This window comes from Olea europaea, chromosome 9 (genome assembly GCF_002742605.1).
Source record: "Olea europaea var. sylvestris chromosome 9, O_europaea_v1, whole genome shotgun sequence".
In the NCBI taxonomy this organism is placed as follows: domain Eukaryota; kingdom Viridiplantae; phylum Streptophyta; class Magnoliopsida; order Lamiales; family Oleaceae; genus Olea; species Olea europaea.
The window spans coordinates 5,073,925-5,087,731 of record NC_036245.1 but is presented as its reverse complement, the minus strand read 5'-3'; the positions used below and the strand labels follow the sequence as shown (position 1 = coordinate 5,087,731).

Here is a 13,807-nt window from a genome sequence, read left to right as displayed (position 1 = left end):
AAAAAAAAAAAAAAACCCACACGTCTTACAACGGTTACGTTTATCACGCCAAAAACCAAAACCGCTTGGGAGAGGAAGGGTTTAATAGCTTGCTATAAAATTAGTGACCACTGACCATCCTCTCTCACCCACAAACTTTTGTCAACTTTATACGCTCTTTTTTCACCCTTGGTCGGATCTCCATTATTCACATTGATTCACATTCAAAATATTTCCTTATTTATTTTGGGAGTTGTTCAGCAGTTTTATTGGATTTTTCTGCAAATCCCTTATTCTCAATAAGAAATCTTGAAAATAATGAGGGAAATTTGGGTTTTGGTCTTTTTATTTTGGGGTGGTGAGTTTATTGAAGGGCTTGGGGTGAACTGGGGTACAATGGCAACCCACAAGTTGCCTCCCAAAGTTGTGGTGCAGATGCTGAAAGATAATGGAATAAAGAAGGTGAAACTGTTCGATGCAGATCAGTCGACCATGAGTGCTTTGGCTGGCACTGACATTGAAGTCATGGTTGCAATACCGAATGACCAGCTAGCTGTCATGGGAAGTTTCGACCGAGCCAAGGAGTGGGTCAGGCGCAATGTCACCAGATACAATTTCAATGGCGGTGTCAATATCAAGTAACCCTTTTTCTTTTTTATGCTTTTTCTGTTTTTCCTTGTGTTGGGGAAGTGCTTTATTTGTAAGCAAATTAATTAGAAATTCTAATACAATCTTCTTTTGTTGAAGATAGAAGCAGCATTATTGCACCATAGGTGGATCTGTGCAGTGTTTACTGTTCATCCTTTGTTTTCCAATTACAATAATTTTTGATAAGTTTAAGTAGAAGAATTTATGGAAGTTTTTATTAATTTTTTCCGTCGGTTGGCTAACAGTACAAGGAATTAGATAAGATTATTTGATCCATGTGCTACATCAAACCATCGCCATTTCAACCTGAGCAGTTCCGATTTATTTTTATTGCCTCCACAGAGAGATGAAAAAGTTGAGATAAATTTGAAATTTATCTTGCCTTGTCTGAGGAATTGCAGAATGATTCTATACTCGTTACTGAGATATTAGGTTGCTACTTTTCTTTAACGTGAATAAAAAAATTTCTGTAGCCTTAGTTGCTCTTTGGATTAGAAAATTTACAAATTGGGGGTGTTGATCAAGCTTCAGAAGTCCCGTTTTCCTTCCAGGAAATGCAGAACTGTGTGAGGAATAAACTCTGCTTAAGAAGAGTTAACATCGTTGCCTCTTGAAGAGAGGGCATTTATGTATCAATTTCTTGTGGAATTATGCATTTGACAATTGAATGTTCATCTTGATATTAAATGTACCTTGACAATTTGGTTATATTTCTTGATGTTAAATGTTAGGGTCATGACGGTGTTCTTGGTACTTTGCCGTTGTGCAGATATGTGGCAGTTGGTAATGAGCCTTTTCTCACTTCCTACAACAACTCATTCTTGAACACAACCTTCCCAGCTCTTCAGAACATTCAGAATGCCTTGAATGACGCAGGGGTAGGGGATTCCATAAAAGCAACTGTGCCTTTAAATGCTGATGTCTATGGTTCCCCACCAGACAATCCTATCCCGTCTGCTGGAACGTTCCGGACTGATATCCTTGGACAAATGACCCAGATTGTTGAATTTCTTAACAAGAATAGTGCACCCTTCACTGTAAATATTTACCCTTTCTTGAGTCTTTATGCCAACGAGAACTTCCCTGTTGATTATGCCTTTTTTGATGGGGTGAGTAATCCTATTGTTGACAATGGAATTCCGTACACTAATGTCTTCGATGCCAACTTCGACACCTTGGGGGCATCACTCAAAGCTGTTGGGTATGGAAACATGACCATTATTGTTGGGGAGGTGGGATGGCCGACAGATGGGGACAGGAATGCCAATGTAAATTTTGCTTTGAGGTTCTATAGAGGGCTTTTACCTAGACTTGCAGCCAATAAAGGAACTCCTGTTCGGCCTGGGTATATAGAAGTTTATTTGTTTGGACTTATTGATGAGGATGCCAAGAGTATAGCTCCTGGTAATTTTGAACGCCACTGGGGCATCTTCAGATATGATGGGCAACCCAAGTTCCCTATGGATCTGTCAGGTCAGCTACAAGACCAGTATCTTGTGGGTGCGCAAAATGTGCAATATCTTCCTCAGAAATGGTGTGTGCTAAGACCAGATGCCAAGGATATAAGCAAACTAGCAGAAAACATCAATTATGCTTGTACCTTTTCAGACTGCACGGCACTTGGGTACGGTTCTTCCTGCAATGGATTGGATCCCAATGGGAATGCAACATATGCATTTAATATGTATTTTCAGGTCCAGAATCAGAAAGATTTGAGCTGTAATTTTCAGGGTCTCGCCATGGTGACTGATCAGAATGTATCTCAGGGGAACTGCAACTTTACAATTCAGATTGCTACTTCTTATTCTTCAAACTTGTCACCTGTGGCTCTGGTATTTGTAATATCATTCATTATTTTATTGCTATAAACATTTTTGTCTCATACTACTATGGATATTTATTTGAGTTAACTATCTGTGATTGTGACTGTTGGTTCATATACCCCCTCATATCTCCTGATACTTGAATAATACCTTTAGCTGCTTACTTTATCGTCGCTACAATCTAATTAATTGTTATTCATCTTTCTTCTTGTTGTATTATTCCAACTTTCTTAACCAGACTTTAGATTGAAGGTGTTCTGAAGTCAGCAGATGTCATATATAGCATAAATGGAAGACTAGCGGTTGCTTACTTCTCATTAGTTGTTAATAGAAGAGTCAGAACTATTGCCATTTTGCAAATAAGAACAATTTTATGTTCTACAGTTGCATTTAATTTAACGTAGTAGTAGAGAATGTACAAATCACGCCCCTTAATCTGATGTCACGGTAGTGCATATGGCTTTGAGAGGTATTGCCGCCATTCTTCTGGGGTTCCCTTTCGCATTTTCAGCATCTTTACAGCAGTGTTCGTCAAGGGTACGGCAAGTATATCGTAGTCCTTGGGGGCCTGTACAAAAGTGAAATTGTCAAAGTACTGAAGCTTCCACCACAAAGAAGTCGAGAGTACATTATTGATACCTTGGGGACCTTCATCAGAGTCATATTTGCTTCCTCCAAGGTTTTCTGACCTTTTCTAGAATTGCATCTGGCACATGCGGTAACCTGTTTCAAAATAAAATTTCAAAGAATGCGCTCTAAATAGGCAAAGTTTTAAAAGAGAGAAAATAATCAACAGACTATATTCGTCAATATGCTACATATTAGAGTTCAGGAAAATATTAGATCAAACATAAAACTCTGTGGCAGATGGCAGTTTGAGGAAGAGCTTTTCATTTAGCAATCTCTTTTCTCCTGTCAGTAGCACCTGGTTTGTACGAAACTATACGTTCAAAAATATTTGGATTTGCCATATTCTTTTTCTTTAGTTTATTTAGATTATTGGAACTTCTTTATATTACAAAATTAGGTGATATTGTCATTACCAGATTCTCCCATGTCCACTGTCCCCCTAGTGAGATCGGCAGAACATGATCTACCGTCAAGTTCTCGCCAGAAGAACAATACCTGTGAAGCATGGTAATATTATAATGTTAATGGTAGGATACAATGAAGCTAATATAATACGAGAATTTAAGGTTGTAACTGCTGACCATATTTGTCAATGAAAATTGTATCAAACTAAAAAGAGAACAGGAAGAAAGAAAAGACAAAATTGGCTGCTGATATTACAAGGACAATATGACCGCATGTCTTGAGAAATTTATGCATATTGTACATGATTTTAGACAAGGGAAAAATTGCTGGAGGGGCAATTGCCTAATGAAAAAGAATCCTGGACGCATCTCAATTTTTCTTACTGCTCTGTCAGAGAGCCTTTTGTTTTGCAATAATTCAAATTTACACAGACTAGTAGATTGAAAACCACGAGTACAGAGGTCACCTGTCTCCAGGAAAATGTACACACAGAAGTTTAGGCTATACATACTAAAAAATTTAAAGAAGAGAGGAATAGAAAGCAAGGACAACTTTTTAGTAGCAGTGGGGAAAAAAAAAAAGAGGAGCTTAAGGCACCTAAACCTCAGACAAACTCTTGGTTTTGCTTGCTAAAAGTTTGATTGTTGCAAATAGCATATAAAAGACCTCTTGAATTAAATCTGCCACAACATATTAACTCTCTCCATCGTTATGGAGCTAGTAACCTCAAACAGTGAAGAATCCGCAGGATCATCTATAGACTTGACAGACCATAAACTGTAACATCCAACACAGCATACTAAAGTCAGAAAAAAAATTATATTCTTAGAAACATCTGATGTCTGTTAACTGTCTTTCAAATAAGCAGCAGTTTATCTGAACAATCAATGAATGAGACAAGAAGTGGATATCTTTGAATGAAAGAGTCTAGATCCACTTTAATCATCTGCTAGAAATAAGTGGATGGAAATAGATGAATTATCACCAAGTAATTGCCACGATGTTGTGCGGCTTGGAGGATGGCACAATGGAGAAATTGTCCACAACTAAAGCGATCCTTGAATAGGACGCTTCCTAATCCTTTTCATCGATGTGTCTCCCACCAATTAAGTTGTAGGATTAAAGCGTTTTGACTAGCTTCCAGTACAAAGGACAAACAAAGATTGCAAAATTCAGAGACACCAGGAGTAAACATTCATGTAATGAAATAAGCAATTATGATATTGCCAACATATCATTTAGTCCACACTTGAAGAACTCTCCTCATGCTCCTTGAAACCTTGAAACTCCGGTATCAGAATTTTAGCGACTTAGAATGTCTAAATGAAATAGCAATAAGATTCTCAATTTTTCTCCACAAGCTCCATTTTAACAGAAAGCTGCTTCACTAAACATGCATATCACATTGCAAATGCAGAAAATAAGCCCATAAAGGTGCTTTTTATGGCTAATTGATGGAGAACTTACTGACACTTGAAATTGTCACGAAAAAAAATATTTTTCCGGCTAAGGCTTCTTTTGACTTTCCTCCTTTTGACAACTTGTAATAAATGAGGAATCTGAGTAGTAGACATGACATAACCATTAGTAAAAGTAAAACCTGTAGTAATTTGAACATAGACTAGGATTAAAAAGCAAATTGGAACTGGAAATGGTAACTATACATAAAACTAACTCTTTAAACTGACGCTCCTTGATAGTATCATACCCTTAAGACAGCAGGTATGTAGAAAGAGCCACCAGGAGAGTTAACAGTTTGGTCGTAATATTCTAAAACATCAGCCTGGAAGTTACAGGTAGGGGTGGGATCGTTAGGGATATGATTCATGTCTAAAAATCAGAACCAACAATGAAGTGGGGGCATTGTAATTGATAACAAGCACAAGACGATATCAAAAAATAGAAAGCCACATAGTTCAATAAGCAAAGACAACTCCATCTAATTTTAATTATCTATAATCTGTTCAATAATATCATAACAGGCACCGGATCTTGGATTAACAGCAATTTCTTTGGCACGAAGAAATGCTCTAAGGTAACTGAACTAGACAACAAGTGACCCACAAGAATCTGACCTTATCCAGGAACTCCAAACAAATTGCGCGCTTCCAGCAGACAACGTTAACAGGCCTGGCACGACAGACAAGCCATCTATATAATTTTATGACTTCAAAGGAATCACAAGAAGTATCCACCAATTCGCTATACAATGTCAACCAATTAAACCAATACAAATACTTCCTACTAACAAAAATAATCATGTGAAGAATTACGGCATTCGTACTTCATTCTTCAATCAAGTAGGGCAATAAAATAATTCCTATGGTCCACAGAAATCAAGGAATCACACAGAACTCAAGCACTATTCAGAGAAAGGAACAAGCTGGAGTAATTGAATAGCCAAACGCAAGGAAAAAGTATCGTGGCAGAGGACAAAAAAAGAACCTGTAATGCAAGACTGTTCTGCCATTCACTTTTTTGCTATTTAATCGTAGCACAGTTGAACACACCATAAAATGCATAACAAGAAGTGCTAAAATTGCAACAGTAGATCGGGGAGTGGACGTGATGGAAAGATAATGGTACAATCTTATCCCTTCCAGTTTTCCACTCATTGTACGAAAGCTAATCTAGATAACTTTGTGTAGAACAAGTTCCATTCTGCCTTGATGCCATTTGTTTTTCAGCCAGTTTTGATTGATGGACATAGCATAAACTCTTGCTCGTTGATTAGGAATAAGTTGTTGTCTACAGTGTATAGATCATGTTGGTTCACAACTTAATTTGGACAAGTAAATGATGCATGTCAATTGGCCTGCTTCTTACTTCAGTGTTGAATCTTCCCAATTGTTCTCCAATAACAACTACACAGGTGGATAGGTACTTGACTATGACAGGTATCAAACTGAATCTAGGGAAAATATATAAGAGAATACCCAGTAGGTGTGTCTTCCCAATCCCATGATGGCAGTTGTCCACTAAGGGATCTTACATATCCCCCATGCAATGCCTCTAAGCCCCCCATCTTGCCAAAACCCTAGTTGCCCTAGTGCCTACCCAGTCTAATATCTACGTATAGCCCTAACAGGAAAATTCTTGTCAGCTGCTTTATTGCCTAGGCAACGTGCATATTACATCTAAATAGTCGCAAAATGGTCATTTCAGTTGAAGGAGAAGTGATAACAAAGGGGATGCGAGTTCTTTTACTATCCCTGGAAATCCATCCAAAGAAGAAGAAATTATTTAGGCAGATGATGAAGAATCCCTAGCGATTTGAAATAGTTTTGCTCAGCAAGAAGAAGAAAATGATGGGGCTCGAAAGAATATCTTTCATGCTATTGCACTTACCATGGCAAGATATGTGATGTAATAATTGATGGGAGCAACTTTGAAAACATGGTATCAACTCAAATGATAGGTTAGTTGCACTTGAAAACGGAGAAGCATCTTCATTTTTACAAGCTCTTATGGCATTGGAACAACAATGATATAAGTTATATCATTTTTGATTGAAAAGAAATACGAAGATGATGACTTATCAAATGGTATGAGCAAATTCAAATTGCTAATATCTCTCAAGAACCTCATAAACCACCTTATCCTCAATAGAAATATGACAAAAATACTCATGACTTTTGAGAGAATTAAGATAGCTAATAACCACTTCCTAGTTATGGTGTCTCGAATACCTTCATGATTCACAACACCTCTTTTCATCATGGCAAAAACATCAGCTTGGACTCAAGGACAATTTTCATGCGACAATAAACATTAAGATCGTATGAGAAGGAGAAAGGGTGGAGAAAAAGAAAAGAGAAAGGGGAGAAGACACTGATTTACCCAGGAGGCTCCTCACTAACATTGAAAAAACTGGAGTCAAAGTTGTTGGAGTGAGCTGTAAAAACTATTTTTAGGACCCAAAATCATTGGTAATTATATCATTTCAAGGGAGTAGAATCGGTCAATTAGTTGTAGAACCAATCAGCTAGCTAAAAATCTGTATAATCCAAAATTAGGAGCATTCTCTTCCCCTATAAATCTGTACACTTCATATTGGAGAAATCATAATGAAAAATACCTTACTTGACATGGTATCAGAGCATGTACACAATCCATGACCTCCTTCCCTAACCATCCTCTAGCCTTGTTCGTATGAACATTTTCACAAACAGATGGAGGACCCCAACATCTTCACTGACCTTAGCCAAACCCCACCTAATACTGATATGGCACGAACCTCGCCACCAAAATTTCTGAAGCTTTAATCGAAACACATATATCATCCCCACCAATTGAAAATTTACCCCAGATTAGCATCAAATTGAACGATGCAAATTATGGCCCATGGTCACAGGTTATGGAAATGTATATTTCTAGAAAAGATAAACTATGTTACATTAATGGAGATGCTTCTCCACCCCTACCGACCGACCCATCCTACCAGACGTGGCGAACTGAGAACGCCATTGTTAAAGGGATGGATTATCAACTCTTTGGACCTTGCTCTTGTCGGCAATTTCATTTGTTTTTCCACTGCTAAGGAAGTCTAGGATGCAATTGCCACTACCTATTTTGATGGAAATGACAAATCCCAAGTTTATGATCTCCTACATAGGGTGACTCGCCTGAGACAGGCAGGCAACTGCTTAGAGAAATACTACACTGAATTGCAGGGGTCTTGGCACAAAATTGACTTCCATCGGCCAAATCCGATGAAGCATGCTGCCAATTCAACAACTTGATCTAAGAAGAATGAGTTTATATGATGGACTCGACGACCAACTCGATAGCGTTTGGAGTGGAGTTTTACAGATAGAGCTCCTACCGTTGAGCAAGCTTACGGCCACGTTCGATGAGAGGCTCTACGACAAGCAATCATGGAATCTACCGACTCCGATGGTTCTCTTAGAGCAATTCTGACCACTAAAGGATTGACGCTTAGGCCAAGCACTGGAATGGGCTTCTCAAAAGGGACTTCAAATAAAAATGGGCCAAAAAGGTCAAAAGGTGTGGATGAAGAAATTAAATGTCCTTATTGTGGAAATACCAAGCATACACGTGGAAATTGTTTTAAACTAAATGGTTATCCCGATTAGTGGCATGAGTTGCAAGAAAAGAAGAACGAGGATGGGACTGGCAATGATAGGCGAACAGGCAAGATAGTCGTGGTAACAACTAACAATAAACTTTCCTTGATTTCCCAAATTGGGTCCTCTCAGGATACGGATCTCTTGCCAAAATTAGGTAATTTTGGTTCAGTGTTTATCACATCGTCCTGTGACAAGGATAATAATTTCTGGTTGCTTGACTCCGGGACAACTGACCATATGACATATAATGAAAGAGATTTTACCCAGAAGTCTCTGCCTCAACGCACCAGTATTGCAAATGCTAATGGACTTATTTCACCAGTCACCGAAGCTGGCTTTGTATCCCTGTCTCCTTCCTTACATTTATCTAATACTCTACTTGTACCATCACTTTCACATAAATCATTATCTATAAGTCAAGTAACTACATAATTAAATTGTGTGGTACTTATTTATCCTACCTTCTGTCTTCTTCAGGATATTCTCACCAAGGAGATACTTGGGTGTGGCACTAAGAGAGGGGGTTATGTTACATGGAGGAGTGTGGGCCACACTCATTACGTTCAGAGTAACGGAAAGGAACGCCAGATCTAGATGTGGCATCGTCGTTTTGGACATCCATCATTCGTTATTTAAAGCATTTATTACCTAGTCTTTTCACAAATATGGAAATTTCTGACTTAAAATGTAATACCTACATTTTGGCCAAAAGTCACCGTACTTCGTATTTGTCAAGCATGAATAAATGTAATACCCTTTTTCCTTAGTACACTCTGATGTTTGGGGCCCTTCACCTATTGCTATGATATCTGGAGTTCACTGGTCTGTTATCTTTATTGACGATTGCACTCGCATGACCTGGCTTTATTTATTAAAAAATAAGGATGAAGTGTTCAAAGTATTTCAATCATTTCATGCTATGATTCAAACTCGGTTCTCTGCCAAACTCAGAGCCCTTCACTCGTAATGGTGGTGAATTTATTAACCAAGACTTTCGCACCTACTTTGAGCGACATGGCCTCATTAATGAGACATCTTGCCCTCGAACACCTCAACAAAATGGCATTGCTGAAAGGAAAAATATCATATTCTTGAAACTGCAAGAGCTATCCTTCATTTCGCCTATGTTCCAAATTGCTACTAGCCTGATGCAGTGTCCACAACCGTACACTTACTGAATCGGATGCCTTCTAAGGTTTTAAATTTTAAGACTCCACTTCAGGCCTTATCATCCCATGTTACTCTATCCACAAGCCTCATGCTCCCTCCTCGAGTGTTTGGTTGTGTGGCCTATGTACACCTCCACAAAAATCAACAAACAAAACTTGACCCATGTGCTCATCGATGCTCTTCGTGGGATAATCTATACATGAGCAAGGCTATCGATGCTATGATCCAGCCACCAAACGTACCTATGTGACTATTGATGTTACCTTTTCAGAGTCTGACACATTCTTTTCCCCACCACCCAATTCTCCTCTTCAGGAGAAGACAAGAGATGAAGAGGTAAATTGGTTACAGTTTGAATGGTTAAATAATGTCGAAACATAAACAACTTCGGTAGAGGCTAACTTAGGGAATAATATAGAAGCTAATAACTCAGGGAATAATACAATTGTAGAGATTGCACCAAGCTCCATTGAACTAGAACCAGAACTCCCTTCTTGGGTATCCATAGACCCATCCCCTGAGAATATCTCTAAAGTAAGCCCTCCCTCACATATAAATAATTTGCATACTCCCGGTGGCTATACTTTACCTTTTAGGCATAACTGGGGTAAACTGCCAAATAGATACTCTCCAGAGATTGAAGAACAACGATCAAAGTATCAAATTGTCAACTACGTATCCACCACGAAGTTATCTAAATCGATAAGAGCTTTTGTACATGTTCTTTCCTCCAATCATGTTCCAACTAGAATTCAGGAGGCCTTATCAGACCCCAAATGGACTCGGGTGATAAAAGATGAGATGGAGGCTCTAGTAAAGAATAACACATGGACATTCGTTCCACTACCTGAAAGTAAAATGACAATAGGATGCAAGTGGGTGTTCTCTATCAAACATAAGGCAGATGGATCCATTGAACGGTACAAAGCAAGGTTACTCGCAAAAGATCATAAACGTATGGGGTAGACTACCAAGAGATTTTTCATCAATGGCTAAACTAAACACTGTGAGAGTACTATTGTCTCTCGCAGCCAATCTGGACTGGACACTACATCAACTTGATGTGAAGAACGCATTTCTCCATGACGACCTTGAAGAAGAAGCCTATATGGATATTCCTCCAGGGTATACAGGACCTTCATACAATGTTGTTTGTAAATTGCAGCCGCTTGAAGCAGTCGCCTCAAGCATGGTTTGTGCGGTTTAGTGTGGCAATGAAGAAATATGGTTCCAAGTAAAGTGACTCAGATCATACACTTTTTTTGAAGATAACAGAAGCAAAATAACTGAGTTAATAGTCTATATGGATAACATGATTATCACAGGAGACGATAAAGAAGAGATATCTAGAATTCAAAAACAACTGGCGTCTAAGTTCAAGATGAAGAACTTGGGAGGCCTCAAGTAATTCTTGGGAACTGAAGTGGCCAGATCAAAGCATGGCATATTTCTGTCCCAAAGAAAGTACGTGCTAGACTTACTAGCTGAGGTGGGGATGTTGGGATGCAAGCCAGTAGATTCTCCAATCATCCAGAATCATCGATTGAGTGGGCACTTAGATCAAGTGCCAACAGATAAAGGGAGATATCAAAAGTTAGTAGGCAAATTTATATACCTCTCACATACCCATCCAAATATTACTTATGTTGTAAGTGTAGTTAGCCAATTTATGAATAACCCCAGTAAAAATCACACGGATGCTGTGACCCGAATACTTCAGTATCTAAAGTCCTCACCAAGGAAGGGACTTATGTTCTCAAAGAATGATCACTTGAAAGTAAATGGATATACAGATGCGGATTGGGCCAGAAACATTTCAGACTAAAGGTCTACCTCAGGCTACTTCATGTTTGTTGGTGGAAATCTTATTACACGGAGAAGGAAAAAGAAAAAAATAGTATCGTTATCCAGTGTTGAAGCGGAATTTCGAAGAATGGCCAAAGGACTTCGTGAACTCCTCTAGGTCAAGAAACTACTCATTGAAGATGGTTTTGCTCCCACTACTGAGATGGATCTCTGCTAACAACAAAGCACCATCGCCATATCTCATGACCCAGTTCAACATGACATAACAAAACATGTGGAAGTAGATTGACGTTTCATTAAAGAGAATCTAGTAGCAAAGATAATCTGCTTTCCTTTTGTGAAGTCCAAAGATCAACTAGCTGACATTATCACAAAAACAGTCTCAAGCAAAGATTTTCACAACTCACTTGACAAGTTGGGTATCAGAAACCTGTATGCATCAACTTGAGGGGGAGTGTTGGAGTGAGCTGTAAAAACTATTTTTAGGAACCAAAATGATCTGTAATCATATCATTTCAAGGGAGTAGAATCAGTCAATTAGTTGTAGAATCAATCAATTAGCTAACAATCTGTATAATCCAAAATTAGGAGCATTCTCTTCCCCTATAGATCTGTACACTTCATATTGGAGAAATCATAGTGAAAAATACCTTACTTGACAAAAGTCTTCTTAATCTAGACATGGAAGATAGATAATGACGATTAAGTTAATGCATTAGTAGGATATATTAAGAGTTAGGGATTTATATTAATTATAAGAGCATGCCATTTAATGTATTTCGAACGCAACAATTGAGAATTTGAATAGTAAACCTATTACCAGGTGCTATCCTTCTCAGAGAACTTTTGTGTCTATTAGTTGATTTCATTTGTCGGTTCCCTAGCTTGTATGTTAGAGTCCTCCTAACAGAACTGTATTCCATCAGTATTTATTTGTGATAAACTATTTTAACTTTCCTTCAATCGTATCCAACCCAATATCATTAGTGAGCAACGTCAAGAAGAATTTTAATTCATAAACGAAGATCAAAATGCACTCGATTCAATAAAATATGAATAATATATGTTAACACAAGTGTAATAATCTAAGCTGATTTCAGAAAGTCAATCCCTCAACAACTAGTAAATTAAGATCCACTAACAAGTTAAAACTAGTTGTTTCTAAAATGAACAAACCATTGGTCAACTCAAGTCCTACTAACATAATTATCCAAAAGCAAGCAAAAGTGTGGAAGCATTTTCTAATGTGGTTTGTTCCATATAGTAAAAGATAGACGGACCTGTAGGAGATGTCCAAGACCAAACCTCTGAAACCAGCAAGCTCGTCCCTCTCAAAATCTGGGTCCTCCGAGAAGATTTCACCAAGAAACACATCTCTATCTCCGCCTGAATCAATTGATTCATCCGCATTCAATCGTTTGGATTTGTTCAAGGATGATGACGATTTTGAAGCATTCAATCTGGTTCTTGTAATACCACCCCATAAACCGAGCTCGCGCTTGTGACTTTGAGAAGGAACTGAAGAATGAGAGCAAGTAAATACAGTGCCTCCAAATGCCTTTTTAACTTGGTAAAATTGAAATTGAAATGGAAAAGGGTCATTGGAGCCATAGCCACTGAAGAGGGTCTTTAAGCGTCCCTGAGCTGTAAATTGTGCCATCACTGACACTGCCTTGGCTTCACAATTTTGGCGTTGATTGTTACGCAGTTAAAATTTCCTTCTTTCGGGCTCACGATAATATATATGTCGAATATAGATTTGAGGTAGAAGACAAGAGAAAGATGGAAGGTAAACAAGAAAGCTGTTTTTGCTTCTTCTTCTCTTCTTTTTGCTTCTTCTTCTTCTCCTCTTCTTGCTTCTTCTTCCCCTCCTCTTCTTCTTCTTCTTCTTCTTCGTTTTTGGCGTTATTTTTCCCTCTCTTTCTCCTGCTTCACGGAAAAAATCCACTGCCACATATTCGTATCAGTGCTGTTCTTAAAATCTTCTACGAAATGACATGATTACCCCGAGAATATCTTTTTTGTATCCATTTCGGTTCCTTCATCTCTAAACTACTTACCTTTGTAAGTAGCGGGGATGAACAAAAGTTTCGAACCCAATGATTTTTTTAAGTTAAATACTAGAACAAATATTTAAATCGATAATTATTAATTAATTAATTTAGTCCAAACTAAAAATATAATTTTTTTTATTTATAATTTTTAGTTCAAATTCAACTTAATCAAATTGACTTAAATTTTACCCAAATATCTTAT

General features: G+C 38.0%; 2 protein-coding genes across 2 annotated transcripts; one reads left to right on the top strand and one right to left on the bottom strand.

Annotated features, from left to right (window-relative positions):
* Positions 1–79: 79 nt before the first annotated feature.
* LOC111399482 (glucan endo-1,3-beta-glucosidase 8-like) lies at positions 80–2,565 on the top strand. Its single transcript, XM_023026827.1, has 2 exons — positions 80–617; positions 1,397–2,565. The coding sequence occupies exons 1-2, from the start codon at positions 298–300 to the stop codon at positions 2,493–2,495; spliced, it is 1,419 nt and encodes a 472-aa protein (XP_022882595.1). The 5' UTR covers positions 80–297; the 3' UTR covers positions 2,496–2,565.
* A 138-nt stretch (positions 2,566–2,703) lies between these two features.
* LOC111399483 lies at positions 2,704–13,505 on the bottom strand. Its single transcript, XM_023026828.1, has 7 exons — positions 12,832–13,505; positions 5,561–5,615; positions 5,194–5,268; positions 4,953–5,044; positions 3,494–3,575; positions 3,090–3,173; positions 2,704–3,018 (listed from the first exon to the last, which is right to left on the bottom strand). Exons 1-7 carry the CDS (start codon positions 13,209–13,211, stop codon positions 2,893–2,895), a joined length of 894 nt encoding a protein of 297 aa, XP_022882596.1. The 5' UTR covers positions 13,212–13,505; the 3' UTR covers positions 2,704–2,892.
* Positions 13,506–13,807: the final 302 nt, after the last annotated feature.

What these genes read in the sequence shown, in the direction of transcription:
- LOC111399482 (XM_023026827.1), top strand. Translation starts at nt 298, where the DNA reads ATGAGGGAAATTTGGGTTTTGGTCTTTTTATTTTGGGGTGGTGAGTTT. An exon ending in AATGGCGGTGTCAATATCAA is followed by an intron (nt 618 to 1,396) that starts GTAACCCTTTTT and finishes GCCGTTGTGCAG; the next exon opens with ATATGTGGCAGTTGGTAATG.
- LOC111399483 (XM_023026828.1), bottom strand. Translation starts at nt 13,211, where the DNA reads ATGGCACAATTTACAGCTCAGGGACGCTTAAAGACCCTCTTCAGTGGC. An exon ending in GTTTGGAGTTCCTGGATAAG is followed by an intron (nt 5,269 to 5,560) that starts GTCAGATTCTTG and finishes TGTAACTTCCAG; the next exon opens with GCTGATGTTTTAGAATATTA. An exon ending in CTCTGATGAAGGTCCCCAAG is followed by an intron (nt 3,019 to 3,089) that starts GTATCAATAATG and finishes ACTTTTGTACAG; the next exon opens with GCCCCCAAGGACTACGATAT.